Genomic DNA, 20,100 nt, shown 5'->3' on the forward strand with positions numbered 1-20,100 from the left:
AAAAGTTTGCACATTCACTGTGATGATTAAACAAACTCTTGGCTGGCTCAGAGGGGGAAATCCAGATGTTATCCTATTACAGAAAATACTGTGATTCTGTAGGGCTTTTCTAATATGTTTTAATAGAGGAATCATGTAGCAAAACACCTCGCCAAAATACAGGCTTTACCATTGTACAAAAAGGAGAAAATGAGAGCTTGGGAAGCCCAAACAAATTTGGTAAAGTCTAATATCTGCTACTGTTTTTTGTGGACAGATTTTCCTTGGCACCTCTATTTTGGATTCCTCTTTGGCAGCATTATTCCAGGTAGAAAGTGCTACCAGCCAGTTCTTCCCTGCTACCCTCCACCCACACTTTGTTTTGGCAAGTGTAACTTGCCTGGGAGCTGCAGAAATGCTACTATGCACAGCTCCGATGCCAGATTGAAAGAAACATTGCTCTCTGTAAAATTAAGATAAGAGTTCAGAAGGACCAATCTCCTTCAAAATATGATTTAAACAATTTTTTTAAGTTAGCTAAAAGAGTAACTTAATGTTATTCTTTGGATTTCACTTATTACAATTTCTTTCTTCTGTTTTAGAGCAGTTCCTATAGCAATATAGTGAAAATAACCTTTTTTTTTTAGCCCCAGAGAGAACTATAAATTATTCCTCACCCTAGTTTCCTTTCTGCACATACAAAAGCCAGAGATTGCTCTGCTCCAATAAATCAAAGCTTCAAAAAGGGCAAGGCAGCTAATCAGTGAACGCAGCCTCCACTAACTAGACAATGAAATCCTGTGTCTGTCATCTTTGGAATTAATAAGAGACGAAGGGCCACTTTACACAAAGTTTCCAAACCAGGTCAGGAAAGAGTCAGGACACAGAATGGATTTAGAAACCTGATCATTATATTCATCTAACACCATATAATCTAACAAAGATTGAAAGTTCATCTGCATTTTGCATCCATGGGCAAATGTCTTCAACACATTTTCAATAGGTCCAAAGACTTAATCATTTTACTTTTGAAAAATATATTTTCAAAAAGAAATAATTTTTTTTAAAATCTGGGAGTGATAAGGAAAATGTTTCTTAGAGGAAACGATATTGGAAATAAACCTTTCAGGATGTAGAACTTTTAGCAGCCAGAGAGACGCATAAACATTTTGTAAGAATGAATTGACTCAAACCAATCATACCCTATTGACCCAACTTTTCCAGTTTTCCAATATTAATGTCCCCAGTAGAGTAATTAATGAATTCAATATGTATTGCATTCATTCTCTGCATCAGGCATTATGCTAAGCACAGGGTTAAGAAGATGAATAGAACATTGAACCTGCCCTCAAGGAGTTCTCACCCTTCAAAAAGTTCAACTATAGCTTAATTTTATTACACAAGATAAAACACGAGAATCATTATAAATCCATCCCAAAGTTTAGTTGGAAGCTCTACATGAAAGTTTTGCTTCATAGCAATTTTCTCAGTAAAATAAAATCAAATGACCTAAGATACAGAGAAGACAGCTTTCCCAGGACAGAATGCATTTGCAAATATCAACTAAATCCAAATTTTCAGCATAACCAGAGCCACAAAGTTAGTAATTCTACATAACTGCTTGTAAGCTAAAAAAGAAAGGGAAAAAATGGCTAGTGCTTATGTTATAGAACTTCTGTAAAGGTAGAATAGACAAAAAATATAATTGTTTTTGGAGTCCCAGCTTGAACCCAAAGTTAACATCTGGAATTTCTGACCTGAGTCTGTTTACTGGACCAGGAGACTTCCTGGGAGCAACTCATTTTAAAAGCGAAAAGAATTCTGCACATTGGCTTGGTTGAAAAATGGTTTTAGTGTTTGAAGGTATGGTACTCAAAATTTGTCATCGAGGTCAGCCTTCAAATTTAAAGAAATTGAAAAGAGCAACTTTTACTAAAAACGATAATTATAGGTGCTGGGCTACAGGGAAACAATCCACTTTTGGATCCATGTCACAAACCACAACACAAGATGGCAAAGATCGACCTTCTCTCTCCTTCTGCACCCTATACAATGCAACTTAGGCTTATGGAAATTTCAAAGACGACTGCACACTTTGGCTCCTTTGGAGGCCAGCTAGGAGAGGCGCCACACTTCACACGGGATAGTCCTACTGCAGATATGTCAGCAATGGAGTTCATCAGCACCAAATGATGCTGTTGGAAAAAGGGAAGAAAATGGTAGATGCCATGAAGCGGATGATAGGTGGTAGATAATACATGTCGGCACCCCACAGGGCACCCGAGACACAATTAGAGAGTATTTTGCAGGGAACTGCAGGACTTTCAGTAGTAAGTGAAGGTAAAAACCAGAGAAATATAGTTTATTCCTACTAATTGACCTTATATGTCTACTCCCCTTTGCTGGAGTGGACTACATAAACATAGGTTACTAAAACATTAGGTCTTCATTCATTTCGAGAATATGCTGAATTAGTCTCAAAGAAGAAAAGTGCTCACTTATCTGAAATTTAGTAACATATTCTTTCCCATCTGCAGTATTGCTGGTGGATACTCGTTTTATACTGCTGTGAACCCACAGCATAATGCTGAACGTAAGTGAGGGTGAAAAAAGCATGGGAAACCTAAGAATATAACGAAGTAGGATTTGTTCACAGAGAACACTCTTTGCCTTGTTCTCCTGAGAACCAGTGGCTCTGAACAAGGAAAAAGGATTCCTAGTACTTTTGGAAAACACATAAAAGGTAAAGTGAACTTTAGTCCAGAGGGCATCCTCGTAGGATGCTTGGTCAGAAACTTCTGGCCCGGATTCTTTTCCGCATTTAAAGATTTTTGCAAAAGCTTTTCTGCTCACAAGAGAAGACTCTGAAAAAGAACTCTTAAAAAGGTCTCTATGAAAATGCTTAGAATTGGTTTTCTTATACCACATTAGAACAAAGCTGACTGAATATGGAAAAGTATGCAGCCCGTTCTACTTTTAATGGCTTTCAAAAGTAATTAAAAGTAGAATAGGAGAAAGCAGTGACAAAGCTATTAGTAAAGGCATTCTCTGGCAGTTTTTTGGAACTAGAAAGCCTCTTGTTTTGCAACAATAGGCCTTCCTTTCTTCTTCCCAATCTACCTTGTGCTCTCATACCAGATTACTTTTTCTAATGCATCATTTCATGTTATTCTCCTGCTTAAAATCTTAGAAAGTAAATTCCATAGGCAATGGGGAGGAGGGGTGGCAGAGAGAGCAAATTCATAGAAAAATCACTATACTTAAAAGTGTTGCACACTATGTGCCAGGTGCTGTTTTATTTATTTTTGGTGGCTGGCTAGTACGGGGAACAAAACCCTTGACCTCGGTGTTACAAGGCTGTTCTCTGAGCTAACCAGCCAGCCCCAGGTACTGCTTTAAGCACTATGCATGCATTAATCCATTTAACACTCCAAAAACCCCTATGAGATAGATGCTACTTTTTTTTTAACCCCATTTTGAATACGAGCTTAAGAAACTTGCTGAAGATTACACAGGTGGCTTTTCAACCCAGGTGGTCCAACTTTAGAGCCATTTCTTAACCAACTGCTGTATCTAAATCCTAGAGCTCAAAAGGCCCTCAGGGGTACAAAAATTGTATTTCCTGTTCATGTTGTGTTGGAACACGCAAAAGTAGAAAGGAAGAAGGTTCTCTAGCTTCATGACAGCATTCAACACTCTCTTTAAGAACTATTTCCTATCTTATCATGTACTGTCCCATCTCAATTGCTCCAATCTAGCCAAATATTCTTACTATTTCAAACTGCCATTCTCCCTGTGTGTCTCGTCTTCCTGTTTTTCCAAATCTTAACCATCACTTAAAGCCCACATAAAACCCTCCCTCATCTAGACAAGGACATCTTTTCTGACCGCGTTCATCGGGAGGAACCTGTTTGGACTCCTACAACCACCGGGGTCAACACCAGTGCTTTGGCATCATCATTCAGTGCTTTGCAGGGTTCTCTTCTCGTGGGATTTTTCTCACCTCCATTCTAAATTTCAGTGATGTTGGGAAAATTTAGAAAATGGTCAGGGCCTCTCAGATGTTCAGAATCTTGCGGAGCATCTGATGTGAATATGCGCGTGCGCAGTTGTTCCTTGTTATTGTCTAATGTGATTGCGCATGTGCAGTTCCGTCTCTATGGAAGTTGCAGACAGTGGGGCGATTCCAATGCTGCTCCTCACAGCCTGGGGTTGGATTCTGCATCCCTGAAGGTGTTTTGGATTATGGACTTGAGTATAAAAGACGAACGGCTCGGATACATGGCACTTCTGAGGACGCTCAGGGAAGCCATATTAGGGCGGCTGCTCCTAGCTCTGAATAAAGCCTATTATTTCTTCACCCATGGCTCGCAGGACCTTTTCCTATTACCTGGCTTGTAGACCTGCGTGTGGAGGGTTTGTGACCCAGTCTGTGCAGTGGGCTCCAGGGGTCTGTGAGCCCTAGCCCTACCTCTACAAATGATTCTAATTTTAATACTATCCAAAGGAAGGTCTAATGACAGCAGGCATTTCAGAAACACTTTATTGACTGTAAAAAATATAACCACCAGATGTTCCACAGGTGGCAACCTTTATTTAGAGGACATCTTCAACTATACAGAACAGGGGAACAAATAAACACAAGCATTGAAACCGGCTCTTCTATAATTGCCATGAACAATTATCACAGGGTTGGAAAGACACAGGAAATGTGGTTTATTGATCAAGTTCTATTTGTTTCCTCTAGTGGTTCCTAACACACACATTTCCAATTTGCTGGTGATTTCATTAAGGTTTAAAAAATACATTTCAACTTGTTTTTCTCTTAATATCAACAATAAACATCTTCTGCCTACACAACGTGCCTGTGCCTGCCATTTTTTCTTCTCTTCTTGACATCAACACGTCTCACATTTATTGAAATGTGAAATTTTATTTCAACTCCTTTGTTATGTTATACACTTTATTTCAAGAATTCTTTCTGAACATTGCCACTAAACTTTTTAATTACATTAACAATTCTGAAAATTTATAGTTATTGAGTTTATTATTTAGAATATTGGCGGGGGGGGGGGGGGTAACTGAGTTTTTTTTTTTTTTTTCCAGAAAGGATAGTGGATGGTATACCTCCTGAGTCAAATATGTGCAATTATAAAACAAAACTAACAAGGACTACCTTTAATACTTATGTCACCATCCTATGAGAAAAGTTTCAAGTAAAGTGGCCACAGAGTCACCAACCATTAAGTCTTAATTCACGAAAAGGAGTACAGGAGTGACCAAGGCTGGCACTTCTGGCTCATCTTCCTAGAAATGGTATTGCTTAGGGAGGGGCAGAGAGGAGGTAGGAAATGTAAGGGGAGGTGCAAGTCAGAGAGATCTTTTTCCACAAGCACTGGTTCCCTTCACTGGTTTCTAGTGAAGAAATGGAGATTTCATTATTTGGTGGGCACTTACAAACTGCTTTGTTTCTACAATTCCTTTCCTAGCTTAAATCTGCAAAAAGCTTGCCATGGCCTCCTTAGGCTGGCAGGGTTCTGGGCAAAGGGTGACATGCCCTGTTTCTCTTGAGTTTAGGAAAGGTTCTGCCAGAACCCTAAATAGGCAATCTACTGCTGCTACTGTTTTAAATATAGTGTTCATGATTTGGGTCTGTCTTAGGTGATGTGTTGAAATTTGCAACCAAAACACTATTAGTGTATAAGCAAAGTATGGCTATGAAAACCATTCTCATTTTTTAATCTCCAAAAGAGAAAAATGTTTTAGTCCATGAAATGTTAAAAGAGATCAAATAAAAATACTAAAGGATTTATAGAAACTAGTCAGGCTTTGCCCAGTAGGGGAGAAAGATGAATAAAGAAAATGCTGCCATCTGGTCAGCAGCTCTCATTCTGACCAGAAAGGCTGCCCAGGTGGGTCTATTGAGGCAGAATTGGGACACAAACCCTGTACTGTGCTTGTTGCACCTTACATACCAAGACCCCTAGAATAATATTGGGGCCCTGAAAATGAGTTTCTTAACATATATAACAGGATTGAAAACAAATTTATTTATTCCTGAATGAAAATGGAGCCATGTTTTTTAAAGAATGGTAGTACAGGTCAGATGCTTTATCAAATGTTTTGGGCAAGTGTGTCAATCTCAGCAATATCTGCAGTAATTTTTGGTCGTCAAAACTGAGAATGAGAAGGGGGGTGCTACTGACATCTGGTAGGTAGACTCTAGGGACACTGCTAAACATTCTCCAATGCACAGGGCAGTCTCCCTCAACAAAGAATTATGCAGGCCAAAACACAAATAGTGCCGAGGTTGAGAAACCCTGCTCTATACTGAAAGAACTTAAGTGTTTCAAACTGTGCTTAATAAAATGACTCTGCAGGATCAAACAGATACATTTTATTGCTATGTCAGCCCACCAGTTACAGATTTAGGAGTGCTACTCCGGTGCTCTGCTGGTGGGACAAGTGTTTGGTTGAACTACAAGGAAGAGGAAATCATAGAAGTTTCACTAAGTCATAATGCCAAGTGACACTTGTGTTAAGGATGTTAGAAACTAGGGGACAGAAAACTCAGGTTTTTTGAAGAAAGAGGTGTTAGGTGGTCAGTAGACTAGGATTAGTGCCAATAGTCTTGATGAGCAACAGGAATTGTTGCAAATCCAGAGACTGTCCTCTTGAATGCAAAGCTGGAAAGGAGCACGTCAGAGAGATATGGATCAGATGTCAGGCACAGGAGGTGGATCTGCCTGGTTCCAGTCCCAACTTTGATTCTACCTATGTGATTCTAGGCAAGTCCCAAACCTTCTCTGTAGAATTAGTCTGTGTTCCACTGGACTCACTCTAGCTCCATCATTCATTCTCACTCAGTGGTTTCCCCACCACCCGCTCTGATACGCAAGGATTAAGACAACTCTGTAACAGGATGCCAGTGATGTACACTGATTAATTTGCAATAACATGTGGTAAAGAAAATAACAAAAGGGACACATGCAGATTCGTATACATGGGAAAACTTTAATTTCATAAGCACTCATTCAACAAACATCTACTGAACGTTTCCTCTGAAAAAGGTATACATAGTTCTAGATCTTTTTTTTTTTTTAAGATTTGTTTTAAATGGACCTGAAAAGTTCTTTAAAAGTTTATTTCCTAGGACTTACAGCAGTTAACATTCAGTTGCACCAGCGAAGTTCCTCACTGCATCCCACACAGGACAGATGGGTCTCCATTAGCTAACATCCTTCCAGGTGGTGCTGACACAGCACATATTTGAATATTCCTCTCTGTGGGAAATAGAGATGTAACTTCTATACTGATCTTAACCTGCTGACAAGCTGCTACTACGACTTTCTTCACAGCCCTGGGATTTCAAAGATCTACAGTTAACTCTTAGAGAACATATGCAGACAAATAAACTCAAAACTTCAATGCAATGCTCTCATTCTGTAGCTCTGGTTCTTGTCTTTGTAACTGAAGCCCACTGAGCTGACTGCTGGCCTTCAGTGTGCTTTGTGCTGGAGAGCTGTCGGCCGGGGCAGGAGAATGCCTCAACTCCAACAGTTACATCTTCAAAAAGGCCACCTGGGAAAGAAAGAAAACCCCACAATGCTTTACTTATAAAATATGATGAAATGGTTGCACGCATATCAAATGATAATCAGGTAAGTCTGGTCAATAAGGATGCATGCTGAGCTAAAAAGAAAACTGACTCTTCGTCAAGCCAGACATTGTATTTTATAGCAGAGACCAATTAGTTTTTTTCTTTTAAATGAACCATATAGTAATTAAAATGATTCATATGCACTTTAAAGAAAAAAAAATAAAGTGTTAATTGACACTAAAGTTATACTGCCATGAAGCAATCCAATCCTCTTTCCCATGGGTTCAAACTACTATTTTGGACCTTTCATAAGCAGAATTGTGAGTCTTAAGGATTCCTATGCAATTCCAAGTCCTCATCACTGTCGGTAATTACACCAGCATCTCCTCAGGTCATGCTGATACTTTTAATCACATTCAATTACATTTATTGCTTTTGTCAGTAGCAATTCATCTTAAAACCTAGTGTTTTAAAAAGTTAATTCATACAGGCTTATGTGCAATATATTTGCAGACTATTTAATGAGGCCCAGATCAAATGCACCTAATTTCTCAATAGTTTTGATAACAGAGAAACAAGCATAATAAAGTGAATCATAAATTTTAGAAAGTTTTAGTCCAGAGGTGACAATAAATTGGGAACTGTGCCAATATCCAGAAGAGAGGCAAATGTAGAGTAGAGAGAGAGAGATGGGGAAGGGTGGGAAGCTTGGGAAGCTCATACTAGGCCTTTTTCTGACGGAAGAGGGGTGAGTAACAGAAGTAAAGACATTCTACTTGGAGAAATACAGGACACCTATCAACAGCATCAGCAAAGCTGGTTCTTAAGTCCCCAAATGCAGTCAAAGTAGGCATGTATTTAATGATCCCTATTAAGGAGAAAGGAAAAAGGAAGAGTCGTGCAGGGCAGAAAGCATCTGCTTTATGTGGAGTAACTCAGAAGGATGTTACTCTTCATACAGTGCTGGTAGGAAAGGCACCTGCTGAGTTTCCTTATCAACTTCCTGCTGAGTTTCTGTATCAAGAGAACACCGAAGTTGAAGTAGCAGGCAAAGAAGAAAGGTTAAGATTCCTAAACAAAATGTAAACACGGACAATTGATACAAACCTCAAGGGGCTTATTGTGAAAATCAAATGAGATAATAGTTATGAAAATCCATGTGTTTCTCCTGTCTTTCAGCTGCTAATGAATATTAAGGCTCATGAATATACTGCATGAGGAGGGGCTGTTCAAGAGACCAGTGGGGCCTGTTAGAGAATAATTATAGATTGCAGGGAAGAGAAACCAGAAGTCGTTGAGTATGACTTTGGGCTCACTGTGGATAGTGCCTCTGGCAGGTGATATTCTGCTTTTATAGGAACAGTTTATAGGAACAGGAAGCTAATCACCTTGTAAAGAAGATAATGTCACAGAAACAGAAAGATGATAGATGAAACCCAGTTACTTCTTTTCTAATTCTGAAAATTGCTGTGTCATGAAGTATTCCAACCAGGAACTACTCAGCATAACAGTAACACTGATAAATGCCATTATGAAAATGGTTCAGAACCTTAGCTCTGGAGTCATTCAGCCAGTGATTCTCAACTTAGGGCGATTTTGCACACCAGGGGACACTTAGCAGTGAAATATGTTTGGTTGTCAATAACTAGGAGGCATTGCGTGGGTAGAGGCCAGGGACTCTGCTAAATATCCTACAATGCACAGGACAGCCCCCACAACAAAGAGCCTCTTTCAACCTTTTGTCCTTTGCAGAATGGGAATTATAACAGGACCTACCTGAAATTTTAAGGCATATTTAGCCTATTTTGCCTCCTTTCATCCTCAGTTCAGCCCTATGATTTACTAAAGCAGGTATTTGATTGATATATATACACACATTTTTTTTTTACAAATGAGGAAACAGAAGCTCAGAAAAATTAAGTAACTTGCTCAGGTAGCAAAGCTGTTAAGTGACAATGGAGAGCTCAGAAAGAAATTTTGATTTCTAATCCATGCTTTTCCCACTACACTTCTGTAGATGAATGAGAGAAAACTACAAAGGCTTAGGGACTTTCAATTTTTGGTACTGCCTCAAATATCAAAAGATTTTTCTTTTGCATGCCTGTGAATATGAACTCAAGATGCAGAACAACTATGTAAGAAGCTGAGCTGATTAAATTAAATAATCCACAATGGAGCCCACCACCAAAAAAGAAAAAGTTTAAAATTTCACTTAATACCTGTATGTCTTTTTATCCCATCTCTAGTTTTTATAGTTTCGCCTGCTGAGTACATTATGTATTTTTTAGGACTTAATAAGAAATTGCAGTCATCCTTGGGAACAGGTACTGTACAATTCTTTTTATTTAAAACACTGTGCGTTAACATATTTTAAATGCTGATTTTGTGTTCTCTACCATTTACCCATGACAGGAAAAATTGTTCCTAACTGCCATTTATTTTAAGAGAGGATAACTTTATTTTGTTCCACTACACTGAGAAAAATCTCTGTATTTTATCTTTTTAGTTTTATTCCCCAAAGTAAAAGTTTTAAAGCTTTTCAGACTATATGAATACAGTTGCAGCTTCAAGCTCTGTTGGTTGTTACATTTCTGGAATATATAAGTACAAAGCATAAATAATTATTAAAGACAACAGAAAACAGGACTCTCATGTTAGCTGTAAGATTTGACTCTGAGTTCTGTGCACCTGAATATGGACACTTGGTAATGAAAAGGGAGGAGAGGGAGTTAAGATGTCTAAAAATAATGCCTTTTGCTTTGAGTCATCATCTAAAAACGATCTTCTTAAAACACAATAAACGGTCCAGGTTAATGTAATAGCTGACCAAATGTTAAGTTTGTAATGCTTTAATACATTGTGTAACACGTTAAATGCTTATTAATGTTCCTTTATCTTAGTTAACAAATTTCTTTGTTAATTTCTTATTCCTCAACATTGATTTGGAATTTCAATCAATAAAAAGATATGCTATCAAGGCAGACTGTACAGATAAAATTAGCATTTTTTTGAAAAGTCACATGCTTTGGGGTGTGATAAACAAGACAGATAAAACTGTAAAATGCTGGAAAATGTTAGTTTCATAATAATTGTAGGCTTTAGAAAGGACTCTTTACAATAAGTAGCATAGCCTTATACAAACATTCCTTTTCAAGGGCATTGTTGAATTAAAAAAGTAAAAAAATAAAACTATGCTTTAAATATGTATTTTTGTCTAGGTATAGCTCATGTTCAAAGTTATGTTTTGAAATAGACTGCCTTTATGTTTATGCTTTATATTATAAAATATAATTTATATTATCAGATCCAGTTTGGAGGAGGAATGAGCAAAGGGCCAGCCACAAATAGCAATGACAGTGCATATCATTGAATATAATAATTGTTCTGATGTGAGCATCACATATTGTACGTATTTATGTTCAACTCTGGACCCCACAGATATGTACAATTAACTTTGTTACAATTTTTTAAAAAAGAAATCTCTGTTGGAAAAAGAAAAAAAAAGAAAAATATATATAACTTATATTATCAAATTCAGTCTCTAGGATCCAAATTTCATTTACAAAATAAAACATACAATATAAATGTAAATACAAAAATAATAAAAAATCACTTTTTCTAGCATTTATCAAATATATTTGATGTCTTAAAATAACGTTGGGATTAAGTAGTTTTTACTAACTCGCTGATTCAGCATTGATCAGGCCCATGCTGTTGTCACCTGGACTCAACTTTCTGAGTTGGTTCAATAGTATAAGATATTGCTCTCCTCTGGGCTGGTAGCCTGGCTTCACTCATTCAATTCACTCAATCGTTAAATACCTCCTGTGTGCCACTGATTGTCTCAGTCACAGACCACACTGAGAAGAAGGGATTCCTGGTCCTGCTAACATGGGTGTGGAGGAGGCAGTCAAGTAATGAGGTGATTCCAATAAGGTGGAAAAACTTTGAGACAAACACCTAACACCTGCTGGGAGAAAAAAGACTATTCCTGGGTTATGAAAGGAGGAGAAACTTATGAGGTAGTACCCTGAAGGAAGAAATTATTACTCCAATTCTGAATACTGTGTTGGCAAGGAGAGGCAATAAAACCGGGCATGGCACAAAATTTGGCACACACTTGCTCCCACTAGCAGATGTTGGCTTGCCAAATGAATTATAAGCAAACAGGAGGGACAGAACAAAAGACCAAAAAAATGTGAAAAGCAGTATAATGAGGATGAAGATCCTGTCTCTCTAGCTTGGTAACAATTATGTATGTACTTAACTAGGGTCAGAAACACTAGACTAAAGGAACATCAGTGCAGACTTCCAACCCCAAAGTTTCTGCACATATTCTGTAAGAACTTAAAAAGTAGAGAAAAAAGAAGTAAGATGGATGTCTGTAAATTAATTTAAAGCTTCACCTTGTATTTTCTTTAAGCCATGGATGCACTGTGATAGTTCACATGTAACTAAAAGGCTTGATGATTTTCATCAACACAGGAAACAGTTAAGTGAAGCCTCGTTATGTTTTCTAGCAGACATCTAAGTCGAAAACCAGCGATGACACTTATAGTACAAGAAGTGCCACAAGAGAGAGCTGTGCGTGGGAGAGAGAAGAGGACAACTGGCTGGAAACATGGACCAATGCAGCAGTTAGTGGGCTTGATCTTATTCTTCAACAAAGCAAGTAAGTTCTAGACATAAGCTTCTCATCACTTCTTTCAGAATAAGTGGACTGTGGAAAGTATTGTTGGCATTGGATGGTGCTATTGTAGCACTGCAGTATTTAAGCAGTTCTGATGCTCCCAGTTGCAGAAAGTAAATCCAGTAACTTTACTAATGATAGCAAACCCATGAGGTAAATATTTATATGGCAGTAGTCTTTAGGTGTTGCATAAAAATACACTGCCTTAAGCACAAGACATATTTGTTAGGAAATAATTCTGAGATACCAATATGGGTGGGTGTTAAAATGCATGATGAAAAACAGTGCTGCCTCAATAAATACACTATCACTCATAAATCAAAAGATCCTTTTAATTTCTCATTTCTATGTGGTATCTGCAGGAGGGAACTTGGCAGAAAAGGAACAGTGGTACCTTTGCAGCTTTGGACTACAGTGGTGTTTTGATCCCAGGTCTTTTTAAGATCATAAATAATACTGAAAAATTATTGTCATGTTTATAGATGTTTTCCCATATTTTGGAATATTCCCTTAGGATAGAGTCCCAGAAATGGGATTGCTAGGTTGAAAGGTACGAATATTAGTATAATTTGATTCATTTTTTTTCCAGTGAGCTGTACCAACTAATAATGGCAACATTAGGTCTTTTTTTTTTTTTTAATTAGTGCTAATTTAATAAAAGAAAAATGACAATGCTTTTGTCTGAATTTATTTGTTGTGAGTTTAAACATTTACCCAAATGTTTGTTTAATACTATTTTTCTTTTTGGTTAATTGTGAGTTCATGATCTTTTCCTTTACCTATCAACAGGGTGTTTAAATTTTTAAAATAATTTACATAAGCTCTTTAATAAATGTTAATCTGTTTTTTATTGCAGCGAAGAAATTAAGTATCAGGCATAGACTCTCAATAAATCATTACAAAACTCACTTGAATTAAATATGTAATCTAGTCCCTAAATTATAAATGAGGAATTGAGGTACATAGCTAGAGGCTGTGGGAAAGCAGAAAACTATAGGCTCTGGACTCAGGTAAAGCTGACATCAAATCCCTCCCCAATGCCTACTGGCTGAATGATCTTCTGGCACTTCAGCTCCCTCCAGTTCTACACACCAGAGGTTGTGGGGATTAGTAATAAAGGACATAAATGGCCCAGCAGGACCTGATACAGATAGGGCCCTCAATAAATGAAGACATTATTATTATTACTGTACTAAATGTTTATTTTAAATATTGCTGCAGATGCATCTCTGTCTGCTGTTCATGAACAAATTCATGCTTCTTTGTTTATGCTTAAAGGAAGCACAAATGGCTGATTTTGTATAAAGTAACTATGGCTTAAATAAAGCTTTCTTTTTCATATATTACCCTAAGTATCAATACATCTACCAGTGACAGGTATGGAAATTGCAGATATTGCATCTGAAGAAAAAGCTGCAAACTTATAGTGTTCGCAAATATAAAAATGTAGGTGGCTTGCTGTAAAATATCACTTCTACTTGAAAAATAACTTGAAGCCCAGAGGCCACTGTTAGGGTTGTGTAGGGGGTCTCTGAAGGTGTGTAATGGGCAGTACTCCCAGGAGTTCAGATCAGCACATCCTTGAGTACTGACATAATCCACTCCTGAGAAATTCAACTTCGAATACAGGATTAATGACTAAGCCATGGATCTAAAGATACATGAAACTATTTGGCTGAATTTACAATAATTAGGCCCTTTGCAAATATATCCAACTTGATAACTGAACAGTCTGGATGGTCATTCATCAAGACACTCTGTAAAATAGTGGGAATGTATGGACATAAATACGATCTATAATCACTTAATCATAAGCGTCTTACAATGTGGAGGTCTTACAATGTGGACTGGACTTTTGTGGCTACTGGGGCACTGAAAACTTAAAAATAACCAAAGCTCAAGCACATTTTGTTGGGAAATACCAGCATACTTCATAATCAGCTAACTGCCATAAGCTGCTGGCTTCTAGTTCACTCTGAGACCTGTATCTTGCCATCTTTCCACAGAAATGCAAATTCTATGAGTTGTCCTCCCTGATTAGCTGAGAAACTTGCACACTTCAGTGCAAGTCAGAGCTGGCCCAATGCTTAGCTGAAAGCATCAGCCTGGCACAGAAGAAAGAACATATCTTCCAGAGACAACATAGCCAGACTGCCCAGCCTTCATGCCTTGGTTTCTTCATTTGTAAGATGGGGCTTCACTCTTCTGCAACAGATTACTCTTCTTCTGCAAAGATTGCAATAGATACTGCAATTTCTGTGACTGGCCCCCAATAGGCACTCTCTTCCCCATACTCATGTCTGTAAAAGCCTACCTAGCTAAAAGCCTTCTTCTACCTGCCTCAATGGAATCTGAAATTCATGACCGGAGAGCTACAATTGTAACAATATTTAGGGGTCCTTTGCAGCAAAATGTGAAATAATTTCTTCATGATTGGAGAAATTCTGAGAGGAGACACAAAAATATAAGTTTTGGTTTGATGAGAGTAAAGACCATAACTTGTCCAAGTTATAAACCCACGAGAAAAAAATACTATTTTTTAAATATACTGTTTTGATGAGTAGAAAAATTTTGAAACTCATATATTGTTTTAAATGTCTTTAACACACCTAAATTGCTAAAAGGCTATGAATATAAACAAGTATTCCACTGATCCTGCTGTGCCCTCAGAACTATTCCATTTGGTATATTTAAAGATATGGCCTATAGACACTTATGTAAAATGTTCTATTTTCCACCAATTTAGGGTAAAACATTCCTTTGAAATTTTTCCCCCAATTTTTTTTTTTTTTTCTTTGAGGTCTTCATCTTTCTAAGGTAAAAGAAATGAATGGAAAAAGAGTGGGCCCAGATGGGCTCTCTCAGTAGGGAATCTTTGGATAACCACGACCCAATATGAGGTAAGTGTGCATAATCTCATTCCTTCTCTCAGGAACCCAAGGTTTGTAACATTAGTATGATGCTAATAAACAAATGCAGAGAGAAAATGTTGGGGAAAAATCAGTGGACACCAATCCTTCCCTTCTGGCATACCTATAAACAAACTCAGCAAGACAGCTCCTTCCTCAATTTTGCTCATCCCAGCAGTCATCTAGCCCTGTCCAAATGTCTGCCTTCCTTCTCTTGTAAACCCATAACACCAACAATCTGCAGGGCTCTTAACTGTTTTTGGTTTTTTTTTTTTTGGTGGCTTGTTTTTAACTTGTGAAAAATTTCAAATATTAACATATTCTCTACTAAAGAGATAATAAATCCACATGTATTTATTACTTTGAAACAATAATTACCAACTCATGGTCATTCTTACTTCACCCAAACTCCTGCCATGGAACTCTTTTGAAGCAAATCCCAGTCCTATTTCATATATAATTCAGCATTTATCTCTGAAAGAGAAAGAGTACTATAAAAATGAAAGCACAGTGTCATGATCACATCTAAAGTATTAATAATTCCTTAACAAAATCAAATATCCAGTTAGTGATCGAATTTCTCCAACAAACTCATACTTTTTTTAACAGTTGGTATTTGTATAAATCAGAATCCAAATATGGTCTGAATATTACAATTAATTCATGTCTTTTAAGTTTCTTTTAAATCACAGGTTCTTCTTCCCTCCATTTTTCTACCTTTGCAATTTGTTTTGAAAAAATCAGGCCTTTAGCTCTGTAAAGTTTTCCAAAGACTGGAATGCAGGGACTGTTTTTGTGTTTTTAGTGTCATTACAGATTCATGGATTTAAAATACATTTGATATGCTTCAGTCCACTGGAATCATACTCACTAATGCTCAATTGTCCCATCTTTGTCAGTGAAAACCTAAAACCTCTTCAACTTGAAGCTTAAGATCTGTTGATATGATCCGAGTAGTTTACATAGTTTACAATAGTTTGGTGGTTGGTTTCCTTTTTTTTTTTTTTGCTTCTGGTAGGACAGTTCTCAGCTTCATCTTGAACATTTCTTATCTCAGATATGGAATCAGCCATTTTCGCAAGGAACCTGGATCCTTTTAGTGGGGAATGGTAGTTAGCAACAACAACTAAAGATTGCCTTACTGCTTACTAATCACTTTGGACACATAACCTCACATATGTACACACACACAAGCCACTCCCTTTCTGAGGGGCACTGTGTTCCCTTTTCAAAGTGCAGCGAGAAAACATCCTGCTTCAAGCGTCCTTGTATCCTATTCAGAAACCAGTTCCTAAACTACTCAAAAGATAAACATTTTTGTTTGAGAAGCTCATTAAGGCAGGTTAGAAAATACCACTATTAACAACTGGAATTATTTTGTTGGACAAAAACTAAAAACAAAGAAAGCTCATAAGTCCCTTCCCTTTCCACTGGAATTACAAGGAAATAGCTAAGTTCTGTTATCAGAAAATGGGAGTGGAAAAAAGGATCTTTCTAGATAGAGAACTTATTTATTTATAACTAACTAGATAAAGACAGTCCTGTATAGTTAAAAGAAAAATGGAGGCAGGAGGGAGAAATAACTGCTTCCAGAAAAAAGCTCACCAAGAAACTCCCTTGGACATGGAATTATAAAGGTGACTCACTGCCTTGTATGGGGACAGGTTCTTGCTGTTAATTTGCTTGTCAAAGCCATGGAAGGATGAGGTAGGACTGGTTGTTGTGTGGAGGCTGGAGGCATTGGAAGGCTATTCCAAAGAAAATTAAAGCAGTTTTGTATACTTATCTGGCAAATCAAGAGGAGTAATTCTAACTTCAATAAAAGAAAATATTCTCTAAATCTCACAGTATGCTTGGAAACAGGGAAGAAATCAACCAACCAAACTAGAGGGGCATGTTTCATAGTAATCTTTATAATTTAGACAAAATTTATTCAGATGGCAGAAGGTTTCTCAGTCCCTGAGGTTCCTGTAAAACTCAAACCTATTACGGGAGTTGAGGGGTTGGTGGGAGAACAGGACTCCTACAAATCAACCATAGAAAGACTTAGACAGGTAATTCACCAGAGATGATGATGAACAACTGAAAAGCACCTGAAAAGGTACTCAGTACCACTAGTTGTTAGGGAAATGCATATAAAAATCATAACGAGACATCGGAATAGCTAAAATAAAAGGAGATTGACACCACTAAATGATGTCGTTGATAATATAAAACAACTGCAACTTTCATAAGTCGTTGCTGGGAGTGTGAAATGGCATAACCACTTTGCAGAAGTGTTTAGCAGTTCATTCAAAATTAAATAGACATCTACCCTACAACCCAGCAATTTCATTCCTAGATATTTACCTGAAAGAAATGAAAACATGTCCACAAAAAGAATTTACTGGAATATTTATAGCAGCCTTACTCAAAATAGCCCCAAATAAGAAACAAGCCACATGTCCATTAACAGGAGAATGGATTAACAAATTGTGGCGCATTCATACAATGAAATACTACTCTGCAACAAAAAAGAATGAACTACTGATAAACATATAACATGGATAAATTGCAAAAACATCATGTTAAGTGAAAAAGTCCAAACAAAAGAGAGCACGAACTGTATGAGTTAATTTATACAATGTCCAATATAGGCAAAATAAATCTAAGATGACAGAAAATAGACAGTGGTTCTGGGGTAGGGAAGATTGACCGGAAAGGGCCTGAAAGGAACTTCTGGGAAATGGAGATGATCTGTATCTTCTTTTTGGATGATGGTTACATAGGTGTAGATCAGCAATTCTCAACCTGGGGTGATTCTACCCTTCAGGAGACATATGACAATGTTTGGAGACATTTTGTCATGATAGGGGAATGCTACTGGCATCTAGGAAGCAGAGGCCAGGGATGTACAGGACAATTGTCTACAAAAAAAGAATTGTCCATTCCAAAATGTCAATAGTGCCAAGGCTGAGAAAACCTAGTGTGTATACAATTGTCAAAACTTATCAAAGTGAACAATTAAGATCTGTACATTTTATTACGTTAATTATTACAAAAATAAAAAAAATAAGGAAGAAAGAAAAGGAACACGACCCCTCTCCTTACCCAAAATGTGGGTGAAGGAGAAGATTGGAAAAAACAAAACCATTTCATATTTCTACACTATGAGTTCAACTGCTCAATAAATAGATTACATATCCAAATTGTGCTCAATAAATGTTTATCAAAATAAAAATTATTAGGAGAAAGATGGATGGGGTATAGGAAGTCATCTCAACAACTCTCCTTTCAAACATAGTCTTCCTTTCTCCGCTCCTTCCACTTGAAGAAGTCACACCTCGACTACTGTACTTAAAACTTCCTGAAGGAATTCAATTTTGGCCTCAGGGAAATGTTTAAACAGTCAGTGCCCAACGACAGTCCTGGAATGATAAATCAGTGTGGGAGTACAGCAGGGCCTGGCGCAGGCTGCAAGAGAGTCAGCCCAGGTTTCCCAGCAAGCCTCAGCATCTGCTCAGCCCACCCTGGAGTGCCACACTCTTCCCAGACCACATCTAGTGCACTGTCTGAGGCAGCCAGGGGAGCAGCAGGCATGGAGCTAGGCGAGGACTTCCAAAGGAGCTCCCACTTGTCCCCTACAGGTCACAGTAACAAGCTGGCCACTGACTTCTACATTCTCTTTGAATCTGGGAGAACATTTCTGATACAATGTAAAAAGTTGTTCATAAGTGGAAAGAAAAATGGATCAGAAAATGTAATGCTATGATCTAGTTTAGGGTACAGGTACTATTAACGCTGATGTTTGCAGAAAACAAGTAGCTCATGCTCAGGTTACTAAAGTTGAATTTCATAAACATTTTTTTTTCTTGGGGGAATCTGAACTGTATAACATTAGCCTTTCTGCCAGTGATTTTCAGGCCTTCCCTAATGCTTACAGTGGTACCCAGAATATATTCCATGCTAAGCCTGGAGGCAGCCCTGAGTCAGCTTTCCCCATTACCTGTACACCTAAGCCATTCAAGAGAGAGATTATTCAGAAAAGCCTCCGGAAGAGATGCTGCAGAGTTCCTTCAATATTCTGGCCTTCTCCCCAGCCAAGAACTTTTTCCTTAAGTTTAAATGAACGGCTTTTAACACAAGTATTCACATCTGCTTTCTTTCCCTTTATGCAGGGGGAACTATTTCAAATTTTGGGTGGGGCAAATTAGAACTCCCAAGTTAAAAAAATTGGCCACAAAAACTTCATCACTTACTCATTCTCAGAAGCCTCAAGTTCTATACTTGTCGCTAACCTTCACATTGATTCTCCAGTATTCCAGGTCTGAGCAATGAAGCCCATTAGCTAAATTCTTTTGGAAACCTGACAACCTCACACTGTGCAGTTGTTCCTGTGGGCACATCTGCTGCACAGTAGGGGAATGAAATTAGATGCACTCCTTCCGCTACCTCCCAATTTGACTGGTTAAAATGCCACTGAGTTTCAGAAGTGGCAGGCAGGGGTCAAGAAAGTCACCCTTACATTTTTGGTCACCATCCTCGACATGTTCAAATACTCCAGCTTTATGTTCATCATTGATTAAACACTTAAACTGCTGATTCCAGAGAGCTACTTCTTAGAGTGGGATTCAAGAACAGAGATAAAGCACTGGTGATTTTTTAATTCCCAAATCTTGCATGTGACACAGCCTCATGCTATGTCCAGCAGCCCTGGCCCATGTACACAGACACTGAGAGGGGGGACAACATAACTCTTCTTGCTGATACTTGGTGTTTTAGTTTTCCCAATAAAACCCATTCTTATCCATCCCCTTCCCCCCCAAAAAAACTCTTTCATGTGTAACGGTAATGTCTTATCTAAATCTCTGTATATCCCTCCATGGATCTTGTACATAGGAGGTTTTCAGTAAATATATGTTGCTTGAAATGAATAAATAATT

General features: G+C 37.8%; 1 protein-coding gene across 1 annotated transcript in view; it reads right to left on the reverse strand.

Annotated features, from left to right (window-relative positions):
- Window positions 1–6,464: 6,464 nt before the first annotated feature.
- The window catches only part of UBE3D (ubiquitin protein ligase E3D), a 154,769-nt gene continuing 141,133 nt past the window's right edge, over window positions 6,465–20,100 (reverse strand). The window contains exon 10 of the mRNA XM_063097388.1: window positions 6,465–7,560. Coding sequence (XP_062953458.1) covers window positions 7,540–7,560 — 21 coding nt within the window. The 3' untranslated portion in view covers window positions 6,465–7,539. The remainder of the gene's footprint in view (window positions 7,561–20,100) is intronic.

This window comes from Cynocephalus volans, chromosome 5, assembly GCF_027409185.1.
Source record: "Cynocephalus volans isolate mCynVol1 chromosome 5, mCynVol1.pri, whole genome shotgun sequence".
NCBI lineage: Eukaryota > Metazoa > Chordata > Mammalia > Dermoptera > Cynocephalidae > Cynocephalus > Cynocephalus volans.